Source organism: Schistocerca americana, chromosome 9 (assembly GCF_021461395.2).
Source record: "Schistocerca americana isolate TAMUIC-IGC-003095 chromosome 9, iqSchAmer2.1, whole genome shotgun sequence".
In the NCBI taxonomy this organism is placed as follows: Eukaryota; Metazoa; Arthropoda; class Insecta; order Orthoptera; family Acrididae; genus Schistocerca; species Schistocerca americana.
Genome location: NC_060127.1, coordinates 70,202,886 through 70,222,880, shown reverse-complemented (window position 1 = coordinate 70,222,880; position 19,995 = coordinate 70,202,886). Strand labels below are relative to the sequence as shown.

Genomic DNA, 19,995 nt, shown 5'->3' with positions numbered 1-19,995 from the left:
GCTTGAACTGCCAGAATGTTCTTCAAACGAACCGCGAACAATTGTGGAACAGTTGCATGGCGCATTGTCATCCATAAATATTCCATTATTGTTTCGGAACATGAGGTTCATGAATGGCTGAAAATGGTTATCAGGTAGATGAACACAACCGAGGACCCAGTCCATTGCACTGAAACACGGCACACGAGTTTATCGACCCACCATCAGCTTGCAAAGTGCCTTGTTCACAACCTGGGTCCTTGGCTGCGTGGGGTGTGCGCCAGTATCGAACCTTACTGTTCGTCTAGGGTCAAAACGAAATTGTCACGAGACCAGGTGAGGCGCTGCAGGCGGTGTCGTGCTGTCAGCAAAGACACTCTCGAATGAAATTTTCTCTCTGCAGCTGATTGTGCGGTGACATGAAACTTCCTGGCAGATTAAAACTGTGTGCCGGACCGAGACTCGAACTCGGGACCTTTGCCTTTAGCGGGCAAGTGCTCTACCAACCGAGCTTCCCAAGCACGACTCACGGTCCGTCCTCACAGCTTTACTTCTGCCAGTACCTCGCCCCCTACCTTCCAGAGCACTTGCCCGCGAAAGGCAAAGGTCCCGAGGTCGAGTCTCGGTCCGGCACACAGTTTTAATCTGCCAGGAAGTTTCAAAGACACTCTCGTCGGTCGTCTGTTGTCATTGCTCATTAACGCGAAATTCGCTGCACACGTTCGTCGTACGTCCCACATCGAGTTTTGCTATTATTTCACGTAGTGTTGCTTGTCTGTCAGCACTGACAACTCTATGCAAACGCCGCTGTTCTCGGTCGTTCAGTGAAGGCCTTCGCACACAGTGTTGTACCTGATGAGAGATAATGCCTCAAAAGTGGTATTGTTGGCACATTCTTGACAGTATGGCTCTCGGACTACTGAATTGACTTACGATTTGCGAAATGGAAAGTCCCATGCATCTAGCTCCAGTTACCATTCTACGTTCAAAGTGTGTTAATTACCGTTGCGCGGTCACATTCGCGTCGAAGGCCTGAGTACAAATGACAGCTCCGCTGTTTTACATCTTGTGTACACGATACTACCGCCATCTGTATATGTGCATATCGCTGCCGTATGATTTCTGTCACCTCACTGTATCGTTATATATCTATCATCAAACATTAATATTGTGTACGTCTGAAAAAAATACTACCAAATATTTCAATGAAGTGATTTACGTGACAATTTGTGCGTCACTTACAACCCGCACTTGTATCTTACAGTTCGGAATCGTTCAAATGGCTCTGAGCACTATGGGACTTAACATCTGAGGTCATCAGTCCCCTAGAACTTAGAACTACTTAAACCTAACTAACCTAAGGACATCACACACATCCATGCCTGAGGCAGGATTCGAACCTGCGACCGTCGCGGTTGCGCGGTTCCAGACGGAAGTGCCTAGAATCGCTCGGCCACAGCGGGCGACTCGTACAGTTCGAAGACGTTTTACATTGTAGAGGGAGACACCACTAATTTCGCTGTAAGAACATACTTAAATAAAACAACAGTATCGCGATGTCAGGAGAAGATGAAAGGAATTCAGTCAGCAACATTGTTTACTAGAGTGGATTGTATGTATTAATTCTTACAGTGACAGATTATTATGTTACACAAAACTTCAGTGTTAGATGCGAGCAGCTCTATTCTGGACTCTTCAGTAATTTAATTTGTTAAAATGAAACCTATTTTTTTTTAAACAGTCACATAATTCGTCATGGAAACAGTATTTAGAACTGATGTATCGATGAAAAAAAGTGCAGCGATAGTTTATAAAAAAAAAAATTCCTCCGGCTAACGATACGTTTTTTTTTGAGAGACGTAAGTTACGTGATATATTTGTGATGAAAATACAGAATAGTTCAGGACTAAGGGAGAAACTCAGAAGAGTGACAGACCTCACAACATGGGAATTCTTTTGTTTAGAACAGAGCAGACAGACGGCCTCACCCTGTCACTACACTGAGTATTTATTCACCATGAGGCATTTTCGTGTTTTAGCTCCCTCTTCACAGAACTATCTTTAAGCTTTTATTTGGAAATCTACATCGTTGCTGCCGGCCGTAGTGCCCGAGCGGTTCTAGGCGCTTCAGTCTGGAGCCGTGCGACCGCTACGGTCGCAGGTTCGATTCCTGCCTCGGGCATGGATGTGTGTGATGTCCTTCGGTTAGCTAGGTTTAAGTAGTTCTGAGTTCTAGGGGACAGATGACCTCAGCTGTTAAGTCATATAGTGCTCAGAGCCATTTGAACCATTTTTATCATCGCTGCTGAAGGGTGGGCTGTGCTGAAAAATAATTGCAAAGAAAAAAATTCGATTCGTAGCACCGTTTTACAATTGAATAACATTTAAGTTTGGCCATCAAGCAGTTGTGCACTAATTCATGTGGCCCGCCATATTGAATTAGTGTCTCTTGTCCTGATAGCGTAGATGATAGCGCACTAGACTACTCAGCCTTTGGATCGGGTTCGACCTTCGTTGTATGTGTTGTATGGTAACTGGGGACCTAGAAACGACGGAGAGGCTCCGTCCCCACCGCAGCCGCAGTGGTCCACAACCCACGACGACTACCACAGTCCACTTCACCCCGCCGCCGCTCCACACCGAACCCAAGGTTAATGAGCAGGCGGTTCGGAATCCGATACCCCCTTCCTTCCCCCCCCCCCCCCTCCCCCTCCTCCCTCCAGGTAACGTCTCACACCAGACGAGTGTAACCCCTATGTTTGCGTGGTAGAGTAATGGTGGTGTACGCGTACGTGGAGAACTTGTTTGCGCAGCAATCGCCGACATAGTGTAGATGAGGCGGAATAAAGGGAACCAGCCTGCATTCACAGAGGCATATGGAAAACCGCCTAAAAACCATCCACAGACTGGCCGGGTCACCGGACCTCGACACAAGTCCTCCAGGCGGATTCGTAACCGAGACCAGGCGCTCCTTCCCGCTCCGGAAAGCCGTGCGTTAGGTCGCTCGGCTAACCCGACAGTCTGGGTTCGACTCTCACTACTGTCCCATGACCAACTTTTGTATCGCTCTCTTGTTCGGTTTTAGGAAACAAACAAAGCACGCGTTTGATGATACGGACTTAGGCGGGCCGCTTGAATTTGCGTGAGCAGCGCTTGATTGGTTAATTCGACTTGAAGAATTAGATCTAGCGACCCTTCAGTTCTTGGCACGTACTTCACCGCTAGACCGTCAGACCTGAAACAGAATCTAGCCGTGCTCTTTGGGCGGCTACTGCATTTCCCGCCATTGACCGCCTCGTCTGTAACTGCCCACCTCGTAGCACTCACCATTGCCATGAGGTGTCACACCAGACGCCAGTTACATATGGAACACGTGACATCACGTGTGTACACGGAAGCGCCAAAGAAACCGGTATAGGCATGCATATTCAAATGCAGAGATACGTAAGTAGGCAGAATACGGCGATGCGGTCGGCAATGGATATTTAAGATAACAAGTGTTTGGCGCAGTTGTTAGATCGGTTACTGCCGCTACAATGGCAGGTTATCAAGATTTGAGTCAGTCTGAACGTGGTGTTATGGTCGGCACACGAGCGATGGAAGACAGCATCTCCCAGACAGCGATGGTGTTGTTAACAAGGCGTCTGGCTGCGGAGTAGGCTATTTGTGTTCCATTCCCAGTTCACTCTGCAGGTTTTTTTATTTTCTGTTTTTTTTTCGTTTCGAAATTGGAAGGCTTAGGAGGCTTAATAAAGTAAGTAAAGCAGCAGGGAATATTAACAAGGTAGCCAAATAGATTTCTCCAATTATTTTAGACTATAACACTAAGAAAGGAGCTGTGGAAACACTTGACAAGATGGTGGTGAATTATACAGCAAAAAGAAAGACAGATGGCCTATTGATAAGTTCTCAAATAATTTCGACATATCTGCCTAATACCTCTTATGTGCTGTACATGGCAACTTATCGCCAATGGAAAGCAAACACCCTACAGAGAAGAAGACTATTCCTAGAATCCCTTGGCGACCAGCTAATTGGTGGGCATATGAAGGGATGAGGACATCTTCCACGAAGAAATGCTGCAAGAGAAGCTGTAGAGAGAAGAATGTCATTTCAGTGCGCCCTCCACATAAGAAGAAAATGATCCTAGGAATAAGAAGAGAGACAAATGTTACAACTTTACAGGGCCGTATGACATTACAGGTCGGCAATATCTTATTTGTATCTGTCAGCTGGTATGGAGAAATTAGATTTGGGGCATTTCTTTATATAGTTTTGCGTGATTAACTCCCGACGCTATGCAAAGCTTTCATTTAGTTACGTGCGATTTGCGATCTGTTATGTGCTAGTTTCCGATAATAAACTATATTTTTTTCTGATTACCGTTAAAATATAATGACGATAAATGTTTGTAATCATTTGGAATAATATTTTAATAACTATGAAGATGATGTGATGGCATTCATTTACTCTTGAAAAAAAAAGTGTGTTAATTGTGCGTTTATGGACGGTCAGTGCCGGGATCTGTGATTACGATTCCAGAAATAATTGACTGGACGAAGTTCAATTGCGCACAATCGTGTAGGGCGAATTATGACCTTGAAATTGGTTGTAGATGTACGCAGGTCAATTTCGTGACCGGCTAGTAAGCGTCGCGACTGTGTCGTTGTATCAAGACTGCTTTCGTGCCGCCAATGGTTTGCTTTAAACTCACGAAAATACAATTTACGCTAACTCTTAACTATCGCGAAAGGGTAGAATATCTGATGAGCCATTGTGGAGGACGTAAGTTTGGATAGAATGATCATTTTCAAAATCCAATATAAATCCTGTTGATCGAAGTAGCCTAGCAACCGAAAAGCTCATACGTAGTTATCAGCAGAAACAGTGTACTATTTTCCATGCACACGTTTACACTCTACATCGAGGTGTGGACGATTTGTGGGCGCGAAATAAACATTTGAAAGCATTAGATTAAATAAAAAGGAAAAATATAAAGAAGTTTATTCGTATATTTTGTTATTTCATGAACAATGATATTTTCTTATAGTGATGTAGAGCCTTACGTATTATTAATACTGTGACAGACTGATCGCAAGTGCTCTCGTTAGAAGTCGAGTTTTGGGCCTGATTTAGAGTAGCTGGTTCTTAAAGTCTCAAAGGTTAAGTGAAGAATAATATCACACTTAAATAACGCAGCATCGGAACCCACTATGTTTATACTATTACTTATTACTTATTACTCTTTATACTATTACTATTCTGGAATATGGTGTCCGTGTAGTTGTGTGTTGTCACAACAAAAATAGGTAACACAAACATAAACATTTCTCATGCTCTGACATCGACGAGGCAAAGAAGAGACGACAACGACGACATACACGTATACATATACAAACGGTATAAGTGGCGCCTTACAATACAACAACACAACTGACGTCACGCTATGTCAGGAATGTGGAAAAACTGATAAAAGTTCAGTGTCCTGTGTAAAGTGTAAAAAATCTACTTGCAAGAACATCTTGCACACATGCGTAAAACCTCTTAGTAAGAGTGAGGCATAATGTAATAAAATTAACACACACACAATTACAGTTTTCGATTATTGTATTCTTGTATTATTCAATTATACAGCTTGAATGATTACTACATTAAACTATCTAAATTACAACTTATTGATGATTTCCATACAGAAATGTGTAAAAGCATACCTACAGGAAACAGAAAAGACCGAGTCTTTTTTGACCCGAACATGTTTAGTGTATGTGTAATACAACGGCGTAACAGGGTTAAATAACGCGTAACTGTACTTGTACTGACTGAGAAAAATGGTTAATGGTTCGGCATTACAGGTAGAAATGTCAATAAACAGGACGAGAGTGAACCATCTCTGCTTGTCTCTACTCTAACCTGCACGATGGACTTTCAAACTATGGCTGAGAAGATACCGAGCGGCCTCGTGAGGTTTATCATCTCCACTAGCTGTCCACTCAAGCCATGAGGCACCATGCGTAAGCTCAGATTCATTCGAACGATTTACAGCCTCATAAGGAAGCATTGTGGTAGATCTTATAAAGTGAGACATAAACAATACAAATGTGAGTTTCTTCCTCCGGCGTTCGCAGTGCTCCTTTACTTGTTCTGCATCTGGCTGAGCAGGGCGTAGTACGAATAGGCTGCGTTCACGAGCTGCAAAATAAAGACGTAATTCTGAGCATTCCCAAAGAGTAACAGCGTACATTGATAAAAGATTTAGAACTTTTAATGTTGTGAAAGGTAAATAGGTTTTTAATGATTCCATGCTACCTGCAGCTGTTCATTTTTAGTTTCCAAAGTATTCTTCAAGTACTGCCTCAGGTCATCATGAAGTACTATGGGGAAAGATTTCTTATGAAACAATACTAGATCCCCAGTATATCATATTGTAATCAACGGTAAAAAGCAGTGACTAAACAGACCAATTTTCGTTAGCTGCAGAAATTTACTAGACACTTTTGCTAGCTGTTGAGTGGCAGTGCTTATATGTCCATACTATAATGTTACATATTCATTACTATTAAACTGTTCGTAGATGTACAGGAAGCAAATATCCTACTTTGAACTTATTATTAAACAACATTTGTCAACGTTTATACGATTTCATAAGGACAGGAACATTATCTTAGCAAATAAATGTTACTTATCTTGCTATGGTTGTCTCGTTGTGTTGGATGCTGGTTCCTGTTTATGCTTTCCAATTAATAAGTTCAAGGATTTGTTACAGTAAATGTTGCTGGAATATTCTTGCTTTCTGACATCATCAGTATTTATGCATAATTTATTGACATTTTCTCCAACACCACTTGCCAAGTAAATGCAATGAGCAACATTTCAACACAACACAAATAACTTCATAGTTACTCTGACCAACCTCGTCAAGAACTGAAACTATTAAGGCGTGTTTGGAACCTAAAATTTCTATAAATATTACATGCATAGCTTCCAGAACGGGATGTAGTTCAAATGAATTTTATTGTAGGTATCTTAGTTGAAATTACTTTCCAGGAATAATTTACTTAAGGTTTCTGGAAGTAATTATTTATATTAACTTTCATGTACCTACTAATAATAATGAAGGTTGCAACTTTTGACAATACAAAAGCTATCAGCTTCCCATCTTTGTACAATTGTCGATTGAATCATCGACAGTAAAATTAGAAAAATTAAAAATGAAAGCAGGAATTTTGTTTACATGAAAATTGAAGCATGATAATATTAATGTCATTGTAAATTGGTTTTTGACTCATTTAAGTTAACAATTGCGGTTTCTAATTTTCGTGATACAAGATCGATGTTGCCAACTGAATTGATATAAAGAAAATTATAATATCATAAAAATAGTATTTTGGTGATCAGATATGTAGAAAATTATCTTTAGATGTGGAATCTATAAGTACAAAAATGATTTCAAGTCAGGTGGAAACTTATACGGAATCTATCATTTGAATTGAAATATTAAAGTTCTTAGGAGGCAAGATTCATTACAATAGATAAGACTGCATGTTTTGTTGTTTATTTTTATTTGGAGGGGGGGGGGCGGTATCGGCCTACCTGCCCATCATTAGCAGTCGTATAATGTATTACTGTGCTTTCACAGAATGAAAATGGAAAAAACACTATCTCACCTGTAGCACGACGAGAACGCACAGAAAACAAAAAAATGGCTCTGAGCACTATGGGACTCAACTGTTGAGGTCATAACTCCCCTAGAACTTAGAACTACTTAAACCTAACTAACCTAAGGACAACACAAACATCCACGCCGGAGGCAGGATTCGAACCTGTGACCGTAGCGGTCGCACAGAAAACAAATTAGACATCAAAGTAAAATTTCGAAAAAACTTCTACGGAAATTTTATTAAGATACAACAATAACTTATACTACCACTCAAGATGGAGCCTGAATGCAGTCCGCCTGAAATGAAAATACAGAACAAAACAAGCACCTTTCTCTGTGTGTTGTTGTGGTCTTCAGTCCTGAGAATGGTTTGATGCAGCTCTCCATGCTACTCTATCCTGTGCAAGCTCCTTCATCTCCCAGTACCTACTGCAACCTACATCCTTCTGAATCTGCTTAGTGTATTCATCTCTTGGTCTCCCTCTACGATTTTTACCCTCCACGCTGCCCTCCAATGCTAAATTTGTGATCCCTTGATGTCTCAAAACATGTCCTACCAACCGATCCCTTCTTCTAGTCAAGTTGTGCCACAAACTTCTCTTCTCCCCAATCCTATTCAATACCTCCTCATTAGTTACGTGATCTACCCACCTTATCTTCAGCATTCTTCTGTAGCACCACATTTCGAAAGCTTCTATTCTCTTCTTGTCCAAACTGGTTATCGTCCATGTTTCACTTCCATACATGGCTACACTCCATACAAATACTTTCAGAAACGACTTCCTGACACTTAAATCTATACTCGATGTTAACAAATTTCTCTTCTTCAGAAACGATTTCCTTCCCATAGCCAGTCTACATTTTATATCCTCTCTACTTCGACCATCATCAGTTATTTTACTCCCTAAATAGCAAAACTCCTTTACTACTTTAAGTGTCTCATTTCCTAATCTAATCCCCGCAGCATCACTCGATTTAATTTGACTACATTCCATTATCCTCGTTTTGCTTTTGTTGATGTTCATCTTATATCCTCCTTTCAAGACACTGTCCATTCCGTTCAACTGCTCTTCCAAGTCCTTTGCTTTCTCTGACAGAATTACAATGTCATCGGCGAATCTCAACGTTTTTACTTCTTCTCCATGAATTTTAATACCTACTCCGAATTTTTCTTTTGTTTCCTTTACTGCTTGCTCAATATACAGATTGAATAACATCGGGGAGAGGCTACAACCCTGTCTCACTCCTTTCCCAACCACTGCTTCCCTTTCATGCCCCTCGACTCTCATAACTGCCATCTGGTTTCTGTATAAATTGTAAATAGCCTTTCGCTCCCTGTATTTTACCCCTGCCACCTTCAGAATTTGAAAGAGAGTATTCCAGTTAACGTTGTCAAAAGCTTTCTCTAAGTCTACAAATGCTAGAAACGCAGGTTTGCCTTTTCTTAATCTTTCTTCTAAGATAAGTCGTAAGGTTAATATTGCCTCACGTGTTCCAACATTTCTACGGAATCCAAACTGATCTTCCCCGAGGTCCGCTTCTACCAGTTTTTCCATTCGTCTGTAAAGAATTCGCGTTAGTATTTTGCAGCTGTGACTTATTAAACTGATAGTTCGGTAATTTTCACATCTGTCAACACCTGCTTTCTTTGGGATTGGAATTATTATATTCTTCTTGAAGTCTGAGGGTATTTCGCCTGTCTCATACATCTTGCTCACCAAATGGTAGAGTTTTGTCATGACTGGCTCTCCCAAGGCCATCAGTAGTTCTAATGGAATGTTGTCTACTCCCGGGGCCTTGTTTCGACTCAGGTCTTTCAGTGCTCTGTCAAACTCTTCACGCAGTATCTTATCTCCCATTTCTTCTTCATCTACATCCTCTTCCATTTCCATAATATTGTCCTCAAGTACTTCGCCCTTGTATAAACCCTCTATATACTCCTTCCACCTTTCTGCCTTCCCTTCTTTGCTTAGAACTGGGTTGCCATCTGAGCTCTTGATATTCATACAAGTGGTTCTCTTCTCTCCAAAGGTCTCTTTAATTTTCCTGTAGGCAGTAACTATCTTACCCTTAGTGAGACAAGCCTCTACATCCTTACATTTGTCCTCTAGCCATCCCTGCTTAGCCATTTTGCACTTCCTGTCGATCTCATTTTTGAGACGTTTGTATTCCTTTTTGCCTGCTTCATTTACTGCGTTTTTATATTTTCTCCTTTCGTCAATTAAATTCAATATATCTTCTGTTACCCAAGGATTTCTATTAGCCCTCGTCTTTTTACCTACTTGATCCTCTGCTGCCTTCACTACTTCATCCCTCAAAGCTACCCATTCTTCTTCTACTGTATTTCTTTCCCCCATTCCTGTCAATTGTTCCCTTATGCTCTCCCTGAAACTCTCTACAACCTCAGGTTCTTTCAGTTTATCCAGGCCCCATCTCCTTAAATTCCCGCCTTTTTGCAGTTTCTTCAGTTTCAATCTGCAGTTTATAACCAATAGATTGTGGTCAGAATTCACATCTGCCCCTGGAAATGTCTTACAATTTAAAACCTGGTTCCTAAATCTCTGTCTTACCATTATGTAATCTATCTGATACCTTTTAGTATCTCCAGGATTCTTCCAGGATTACAACCTTCTTTCATGATTCTTGATCCAAGTGTTAGCTATGATTAAGTTATGCTCTGTGCAAAATTCTACAAGGCGGCTTCCTCTTTCATTTCTTCTCCACAATCCATATTCACCTACTATGTTTCCTTCTCTCCCTTTTCCTACTGACGAATTCCAGTCACCCATGACTATTAAATTTTCGTCTCCCTTCACTACCTGAATAATTTCTTTTATCTCGTCATACATTTCATCAATTTCTTCATCATCTGCAGAGCTAGTTGGCATATAAACTTGTACTACTGTAGTAGGCATGGGCTTTGTGTCTATCTTGGTCACAATAATGCGTTCACTATGCTGTTTGTAGTAGCTAACCCGCACTCCTATTTTTTTATTCATTATTAAACCTACTCCTGCATTACCCCTATTTGATTTGGTATTTATAACCCTGTAATCACCTGACCAAAAGTCTTGTTCCTCCTGCCACCGAACTTCACTAATTCCCACTATATCTAACTTTAACCTATCCATTTCCCTTTTTAAATTTTGTAACCTACCTGCCCGATTAAGGGATCTGTCATTCCACGCTCCGATTCGTAGAATGCCAATTTTCTTTCTCCTGATAACGACGTCCTCTTGAGTAGTCCCCGCCCGGAGATCCGAATGGGGGACTATTTTACCTCCGGAATATTTTACCCAAGAGGACGCCATCATCATTTAATCATACAGTAAAGCTGCATGTCCTCGGGAAAAATTACGGCTGTAGTTTCCCCTTGCTTTCAGCCGTTCGCAGTACCAGCACAGCAAGGCCGTTTTGGTTAATGTTACAAGGCCAGATCAGTCAATTATCCAGACTGTTGCCCCTGCAACTACTGAAAAGGCTGCTGCCCCTCTTCAGGAACCACATGTTTGTCTGGCCTCTCAACAGATACCCCTCCGTTGTGGTTGCACCTACGCTACGGCCATCTGTATCGCTGAGGCACGCAAGCCTCCCCACCAACGGCAAGGTCCATGGTTCATGGCGGGGTTTCTCTGTGTACGTACAAATAATTTCATTCATCAACTTTTATACAGGGTGCACGACACCGGAAATACAGAACATGTGTCAGCTTATCGATCGTCAAGTATATCTGCGGTGGCAAATATATTCTGAATTCAGCATAAGGTAAGAAATTAACCGATAATTTTGCAACAGTTCCATCACTTTAGAACTCGTCAGTGTTGTCACGATGACACACACAAGACAAACACAGGAGCAGAGGCTTATGGAGGTATCTTAATCCTAAGATGATGTAAAATAGTACCATATGTTTTATTACTTTACTGTCATAGATAGCACTACAGCTGTAATGTAATGGATATACAGGGCGGTAAAAAAAATGTGTTGAAAATTTTGAGAGGCGGTAGTAACCACCAATACAAGAAAAACTCCAGCAAAAAAACGCATATGTTAAGAGCTACGACCACTTCTTCATCTTTGCTTCTGCGAAACACTTCTCTTCTTTTCGAAGCTCCTTGCTTTCCGTCTTTAGGAGGAAATGCTATGGATCAACATAAGAGAAAAATATCATGTAGATACGAGCTCTAAACCGCATACGTCAAGAGCTATGACCACTTGTTCAGTGGAACGGACGCGTTACACAGTAAAACGTTTCAATATATTCCCCACATTTTTTTACGCCCTGCATGTGGGACACACAAGACATGTAACACATGTGTATTATATGCAGTAACCGTTGCCGTAAGTTCTTTATAACATCACTTTACCTTAAGCCGTCAATAATTGCCATCGTAAATACAAATTTTTATTTATATTATGAAACAGTTACGTAAATGTTTGTAGCAAGGTATTACAATTAGCGTAATTCATATTGTGTTTGAACACTGCTTAACCCTAAAAACTAACCTACTGACCATCTGATAGTATTTTATAAAAATTCTTTAAAAAATACCAGTAAATGCTCTAAGGCCAAAACTGTAGAACAGCACAAAAATAAATGAAAATTAACGGTACTGCCAGTATGGAAGCATTAAAAATACTTAGAAACTATGGAGCTGGTTTCAAACGAAAAGGTAATCAGATATCTGACGATTTTTTTTTCTCAAACTTAAACGGCAAAAGTACTCGTAACATGTGATTTATAACATCTACTGTTTTGCATGTTACTGCACTTTGTTTTATTTTGACTTACTCTAATAATTTAATTACGTGAACAAGGGTAGCAAACCGTTCTTTTCCATCTTATACACTTCATGAGACGTATGATGAATGTATACAAACGAATGAAGATTTGTATAAAGTGATAAAGTTGTAAGATACTGGTGAACGGTAACCCATTAAACTTATAAGTAAAAGTACGTTAAAAAACCTGTCATGTTATCCTCAGGGAACACATTTATTACATTATAAGGTTTGTTCTGAATTGTACATTTTAACGGTATAAATATCTCACTAGACTAATAAGTGTAAGTGGGGAAAACAACAGCAATATTTTAGGATTGTATACTCCTCTATATTCTTCGTGAAGGTGAAATTTGAAGTGAGTAACGTTGTCCACTATATTCACTAACTTTAAATAAATTTTCTCCTAACAGCCAGTACTAATTCATAAATTTAAGACATTGCTAGTTTCGAGAATTGAACTCTCACTTTCAAGATACGTACCGGTAATCAGTTCATTCAGGACCGTTTCAGAATTCAGTTGGCTCACCAGATATCCTGGAAACTTTCGCAGCCATTACTGCCGATCCGTCTAGAACGTTCACAAAAAATCTGGAGTCTTAAGTCGACTGACGCTGACTTAAAAACCCACCCTTGATAATTATGCGTTCTTTTCGAAATACGGTGTACGTGACTTTAGAACTGGGTTTCAGAAATGCCAACAAACATTGAGAATGGCATGTGGGCTCAACGCAGAGCGTCTAAAAGCACAAAAGTTTTAGTTTCTCGATTCGAGTACGATTAACCTGAGCCGGTTTATACCTCTGCGGCGGGGGCGAAGTGTTTTCTTGTCAAGATGAGAAATTTTCTTTTTGTATTATGCAGTGTACTGGTTTCGTGAGGATCATTCTTCACACTTTGTGGCATTATTTTGGTCTCTGGAGAAGGGATGGCGGTTATCGCTGAAACATCCGGTTTTCGGTTATAAAAGTGGTTCAAATGGCTCTGAGCACTATGGGACTCAACTGCTGAGGTCATTAGTCTCCTAGAACTTAGAACTAGTTAAACCTAACTAACCTAAGGACATAACACACATCCATACCCGAGGCGGGATTCGAACCTGCGACTGTAGTGATCTCGCGGTTCCATTTCGGTTATATCTTTTTTGTTTTCCACGGCAGTTTACCCTGACTGTTCAAGCCGCTCAGTATATCCGGTTTCTGAAATAACCGATTTTCAGTTTCTATCCTTAATCTCCTCTAATAAAAGTAGAAATCTAGCAAAATTGAAAAATATTTACTCTTTCAGTTTCAAGATATACAGAATGAAAATATTAAATTAAGCAAGCAAATTAAAGAAAAATTGGTCCGTCCACAGTTCCCTGCTTTTCTTGGGAAGTGATTGTGAATGCTAGAAAAAAATCAACAGTACTGGTCTGCTACAAAAAGGTGATGTACTGGTCTGCTCCAAAAAGGTGATGTAATCAAATGTCATGCTATTATTTGGGCATAATGAATAGTCAGTGGTAAAGTATGAAAACTTAAGTTGAAGAACTCTATTTTTCGTGTTAATTTGACCGTTTTCAAGGGCTACAAGGAGATGAAGACGTATTATGTAGACACACCCAAAATATCAATTACTTTTTATTTTTATTGTATATCATGAATGAGTTTTTAAGTTTTTAATTTGTTATTGTTAGTATCATTTCCTTCTTCTTCTATTATTTCATAGAAATGGCAGACAGATCTTCAACCTTTTAAAGTAAATGAAGTATTGTACTTCACTGCTACGTCACTTCATGAAGATACACACATCAAGAAAAGTTTTGCATCACCTCGGTTCCCAGAACTTCTGAAGATAGACATTGACTTTGGATATTGTATCACAGACACAGTCACTTTGACTGTTCAGAGACGTCACTAAACCCGCCCAAAGATGTAAACAACCATGCATGAGCAGCGCCCATTAGACGGAGGGCGTCAGACAGCCGATCAGTTCCAGTCATTCCACCAGGAAGGAGGTACACGGCTCGTGTTGTCTGTAGTTCAACCATGCCTAGACGGTCAATACCGCGGTTCCATCACGCCCGCATCGTTACTTTGTGCCATGAAGGGCTCTCAACAAGGGAAGTGTCCAGGCGTCTCGGAGTCAACCAAAGCTATGTTGTTCGGTTCACACGGTTCAAATGGCTCTGAGAACTATGGGACTTAACTTCTGAGGTCATCAGTCGCCTAGAACTTAGAACTACCTAAACCTAACTAACATAAGGATATCACACACATCCATGTCCGAAGCAGGATTAGAACCTGCGATCCTAGCACCAGCGCGGTTCCGGACTCAAGGGCCTAGAACCTCTCGGTCACAGAGTCCGGGCTGTGCACAGTGTAAATAATGTTTATTTGAGAACATATTTTAAATGTGTTTCAGTATTTCTTCACTTTTATTAGTAGTTAGAAGATATTTGAGTGATAATGTGGAAGTGTCCTAATGGATCTGATGATTAAGCGTCAATTCAACTTTCATTTAATGTTAGAAATATTACTAAAAGTATGTAGGTGGATTATTTATACTGTGGAAGTGTTGGAATCTCGTCGACCTTGAACTTTACATTTTATGTAGGACTGAATTTTATTCAACAACACAATCAAAGTGCTGAAAATAGACAGTTTCAATTAAATATTTACTGTGGATATTTGGGAATTTGAATATTAGTCACCTGTAATTGGACATTACGTCTGAGTCAGAACTGATACACAGAGGGGCCAAAAAAAATGTGTCCACTGTTTAAAAATCCATAACTTGCAAACTAATTTACGGGGTTGTCTCATTTTTGGTGAAAGTCTAGCTTAAAATCCAACTTAAAGATATCACTGTAGGTGTTCGAAATGGTCACCATTAACATCCACACACAAACGATGCCGTCGAACTGCAGCACGAACTGCTGACTGCAACGTGTTCAGTTGGATATTTGCGCATGAATGTACGATGGATTCGCGAAGTTCATCCAATGTGCGTGGCTTTTGTCGATAAACGACGTCCTATAGTGCTCCCCACAGGTAAAAGTCCAGAGGAGTTAGATCTGGGGAACGTGGTGGATACTCCACAGTACCTCTACGTCCTATCCATCTTCCTGGTAGATTTTCGTCGAGATACGGCGTAACACGATTTTGGTAGTGGGCTGGGGCACCATCTTGTTGAAAGTAAACTCTTCCGTCTCCATACAAGTCTCGGATGGCAGGTATAATGAATGTCTGAAGCTTCTGAAAGTACACCTCACCGGTAACTGTGCCGTAAAAGAAGAATGGCCCAATCGAGCCCCGGTAAGACAACCCACAGTACACATTTACTCCTGGCAAATTCAAGGCTTTGTCTACATGGACGTTCGGATTTTGGACGGCCCAGTAGATGCAAGTGTGGCGATTTACTGTACCATTGAGTTTGAACTGTGCTTCATCAGACCACACAATCATGTCTGCAAACTCTTCATCGTTGCGCACCATGTTAGTAAACCACTCGCAGTACTCCATTCTACGATCTGGGTCGTCCTCGTTCATTGCGTGTAGTAATCTTGCGTGGAATGTAGCACTTCCACTTTGCTGTCTTCAAAATTCGCCGAACACTTGAGCGACTCACTCCAGTTTCACGGGCACACTGTCTCACATACTTCTGTAGTGAGCGAGTAAATTGTTGTAACAAACGACGGGAGTTAGCTGGACCTGTTACTGTTACAGGTCCTCCAGATCGTTGTTTGTGTACGTCTTTAACACAGCCTTCGGCTTCAACTTTGTCTCGAATGCGACGAATCGTTAAACGTGTAAGTGGCTCTGTCTCATATTCATTTCGCCATTCCCGTTGAACCTCATTAATGTTTTCGTACTTAAAATACCACTTCAAAACTGACTTCCTTGTATCGAATGTAAGCCTTGCGCCAGCCATGTTTACTCGAGTAACTAGATGCAACTAAGAACAAAACACTGAGAAAACAAAACAACGCAATACAACGCTTGTGTGGCGATTGCAGGAACTACAAACTATTCCACTACCAAAGATGAGACAACTCCGTCAATTAGTTTGCCAGTTATGGACTTTTAAACAGTGGATACATTTTTTTGGACCCCGCTGTATTTCTTGAGCACTCGAAGCGGCAGTGAGAAAACCGATAAAATGGTTGCTTAATCCTAAACCCCCAAATAGCAGGAACTCCGCAGCACTAATCGTGTAACTCGCAGCGTTACACTTTGACGGCCGCGTTGGCACCGGCGGCCACGGCAGAACTTCACGTGTAACGCCGAGTGCCCAGTCTGGCAGCGAAGCATCCATCACTGATCATCCAGCACTCAGTGTGTTAAACAGCACATATGGACAAGAATAGTTGGGTAATTGCACAGCGTTAGGTGCCACGTCGTCTGGCGCACTTGTTAGATCGGTTACTGCAGCCACAATGGGAGGTTATCAAGATTTAAGTGAGTTTGAACGTGGTGTTACAGTCGTCGCACGAGCGATGGGACACAGCATCTCCGGCTAGCGATGAAGTGGGGATTCTCCCGTACGATCATTTCACGAGTGCACCGTGAATATCAGGAAGCAGGTAAAACATCAAGTCTCAGACATCGCTGCGGCAGGAGAAAGATCCTGCAAGAACGGGACCAACGACGACTGAAGTGAATCGTTCAACGTGACAGATGTGCAACTCTTCCACAATTTGCTGCAGAACATACCACTGGTTGATTGCTGGTGGCGTCACGTTACCAAGGTGTGGCAAGAGTCTCCTGCCACACCTTGGTTGACGTGACACCACTAAAGTGCGCGTCATTTATGTTGGCGGCCGAGTTTAGGTTTGTTCTGCGCATCTGACGTCACAAATCACAGTCAGCCAGTGAACAGAGAACGACGTTGCCAGAGCTCGACTGCAGTGCAGAGCACGGACGAGTGTCTTCAGTTTTAGAAACGTTCAGTCATAAATAAAGTAATTGAACAAAAGCAGTGTCTTGATAGCAGACTTTCTTTTATAGAAAGTTTGGAAAAAGCATTCTTTATACCAATTGCTTCATATTCTATTAATTAATTAAGCCAAGCAAGCAATAAGACTCCTAATTCAGGCGATAGCAAGGAAAGGTGTTTGTATCACTCTCACGAACTGCTTTTTCGCAATAAAGAACAGCGGTAATTATTTCCTATTGTACTTCGACGAAGTGTGAGTAATTCGTAGTCATACCAACAGTGTTTGCCGGCCGATGTGGCCGTGCGGTTCTAAGCGCGTCAGTTTGGAACCGCGTGACCGCTACGGTCGCAGGTTCGAATCCTGCCTCGGGCATGGATGTGTGTGATGTCCTTAGGTTAGTTAGGTTTAACTAGTTCTAAGTTCTAGGGGACTGATGACCTCAGTAGTTAAGTCCCATAGTGCTCAGAGCAAAAAAATGGTTCAAATGGCTCTGAGCACTATGGGACTTAACTACTGTGGTCATCAGTCCCCTAGAACTTAGAACTACTTAAACCTAACTAACCTAAGGACATCACACACATCCATGCCCGAGGCAGGATTCGAACCTGCGACCGTAGCAGTCGCGCGGTTCCGGACTGCGCGTCTAGAACCGCTAGACCACCGCGGCCGACAATGCTAAGAGCCATTTGAACCATTTGAACCAACAGTGTTTGTCAGTATTTGGCGTGACGTGTTAGACTCCTCATTGACCTACGTTATAGGACGAGCTGCGGTAGCGTAACGGTTAAGGCGTTGAATTAGTAAGCGAAAGGTGAATAGTTCAAACCTTGTGCGGTTTTTAATATTTTCTTTATTTAAAAAGAGTATCGAAGTGTCTTATCTTACCTCACGAATTTTATTCGTTTGAATGCAATTTTTTTGAAATTTCTGGTGCTTTGTCTCTTCATTAACCCTTTCGCTGCTGCAGACACGTGCTCCCTGCATTCCGCGATGTGCGCCACTTTGTCATCACTGCACTGCTCGCCTGTGCAGACACGTGGAAAGTATACTCTATGGACTTTTACCTCTGCAAGCTCTTCAAAATTTCGTGCAATGGTTTACTATATTTAATGCTGCATAATAACTGCGTCGAACATCGAAACAAAATTAAGTCATTTATGGGGGGAAGGTATCAGTCAAGAAAATGTGTAAAAATCTAATTTTTGGGCCAAATAGTTTTTTTGGAATCCAATGATAAGTGTGTCAAAGCAGTCGGAACACGATGTGTCAGCACAGGTGAGCAGTGCAGTGACAAAATCGCGCACAGCGAGGAATGCGGGGAGCACGTGTCTGTAGCAGCGAAAGGGTTAATGCGGCCGTGGTGGCTTTACTTCATGAACTGCGCGCTCCCCCCTAAATGTTAAGTTTGCGAACTATGCTATACTATGGTGCTGCTTCTCTTGGCGCGTGCGTCGTGTGCAACTGGTAACGCAGCAATCTCCCGCGTCTGAGCGGGCATGCGCGAGCCGCCAAGATAAAAGAATTGAACTATAGTTAGGGTGACCAGTGGTATGTTCGCCCTGAAGATGGCCCCTGCGATGCGCTGAAACTGGTCGGCACTAAATAAATAAAAAACGCAATTATGACTGTTTTCTTAGTACTGAGATCTGTTCAGCTGTGAGAGATGTCGGTGCCTGAACCTACATGGTTACCAGCCAGACAGCTCATACTCCACTATGCCCCACAGCTTAGCCCATAAGCGTGAACTCACCGACACGAAGGTGGGCCTGGTGATGGGGTAGAGGTGTCCAGCGGTGAGGACCGGCGGCACCTGCGCTCGTGTTACCACCAGCCGGATGGCCCGTCCAATGCGGGGGGCCACGGTGTACCACAGGCTGTCATACGCTGCCATTACCAATGCCTCTCCCTGCAAGACAAAATAGTCAGGCAAATTAGTGTGGTTGCACATTATAAGGAAAATACTGAGAAAGAGTGATATAGGTGATGATTATGGCATTTTTGCATACTAAATGTATCTGAATTTGCGTACAAAAATCAGGCACCTGTAAGGTAACAGCATACAGAGGAAGTTTGTGATACAGATTGGCGGTATCAGTTTCAAATTTGTTTATGGCATGCAGTAACTGTTTCTTTCTTTTTCTGGTGCCTTGTCCCACGGTTTCGCAGTGTCGTCACGGTTAGGAACCGATTTGGCAAGGTTAGTTATAAGGGGTGGCCAGATGCCCTTCTTGCCACCACCCTCAACCCTCCAGGACGGAATTAGTGGACCCCAGCTGTCTGCGTCTAGTGTAATCCGTGGAATAGTGCGAACGTGTTCAGATGTCTGCTAGTCGTGTAACTGAGGCGGAACGTGGGGACCAGCCCGGTATTCAACTAGTGGGATGTGGAAAACCGCCTAAAAACCACATCCAGGCTGGCCGACACATCAGCCGACGTCGGTAATCCGCGGGCCGATTCGATCAGGGGCCAGCGCGCCTACCCGAGTCCAGGAAGCAGCGCATTAGCGCTCTCGGCTAACCTGGCGGGTCATGCAGTAACTGTTTAGTGATTATGAAAAACAGAAAATTGTGACTACACTGCATACCGAAGAAAAGGGATGCATCGAGAAGACATGGTGAAACATCAGTGTAGCTTCGAACATGTACACATCATCAGC

General features: G+C 42.0%; 1 protein-coding gene across 1 annotated transcript in view; it reads right to left on the bottom strand.

Annotated features, from left to right (window-relative positions):
• Positions 1 to 5,709: 5,709 nt before the first annotated feature.
• LOC124550656 (odorant receptor Or2-like) overlaps positions 5,710 to 19,995 on the bottom strand; it is an 83,242-nt gene continuing 68,956 nt past the window's right edge. Inside the window, exons 4-5 of the mRNA XM_047125380.1 lie at positions 19,090 to 19,245; positions 5,710 to 6,168 (exon numbers count right to left, since the gene is read on the bottom strand). Coding sequence (XP_046981336.1) covers positions 6,112 to 6,168; positions 19,090 to 19,245 — 213 coding nt within the window. The 3' untranslated portion in view covers positions 5,710 to 6,111. The remainder of the gene's footprint in view (positions 6,169 to 19,089; positions 19,246 to 19,995) is intronic.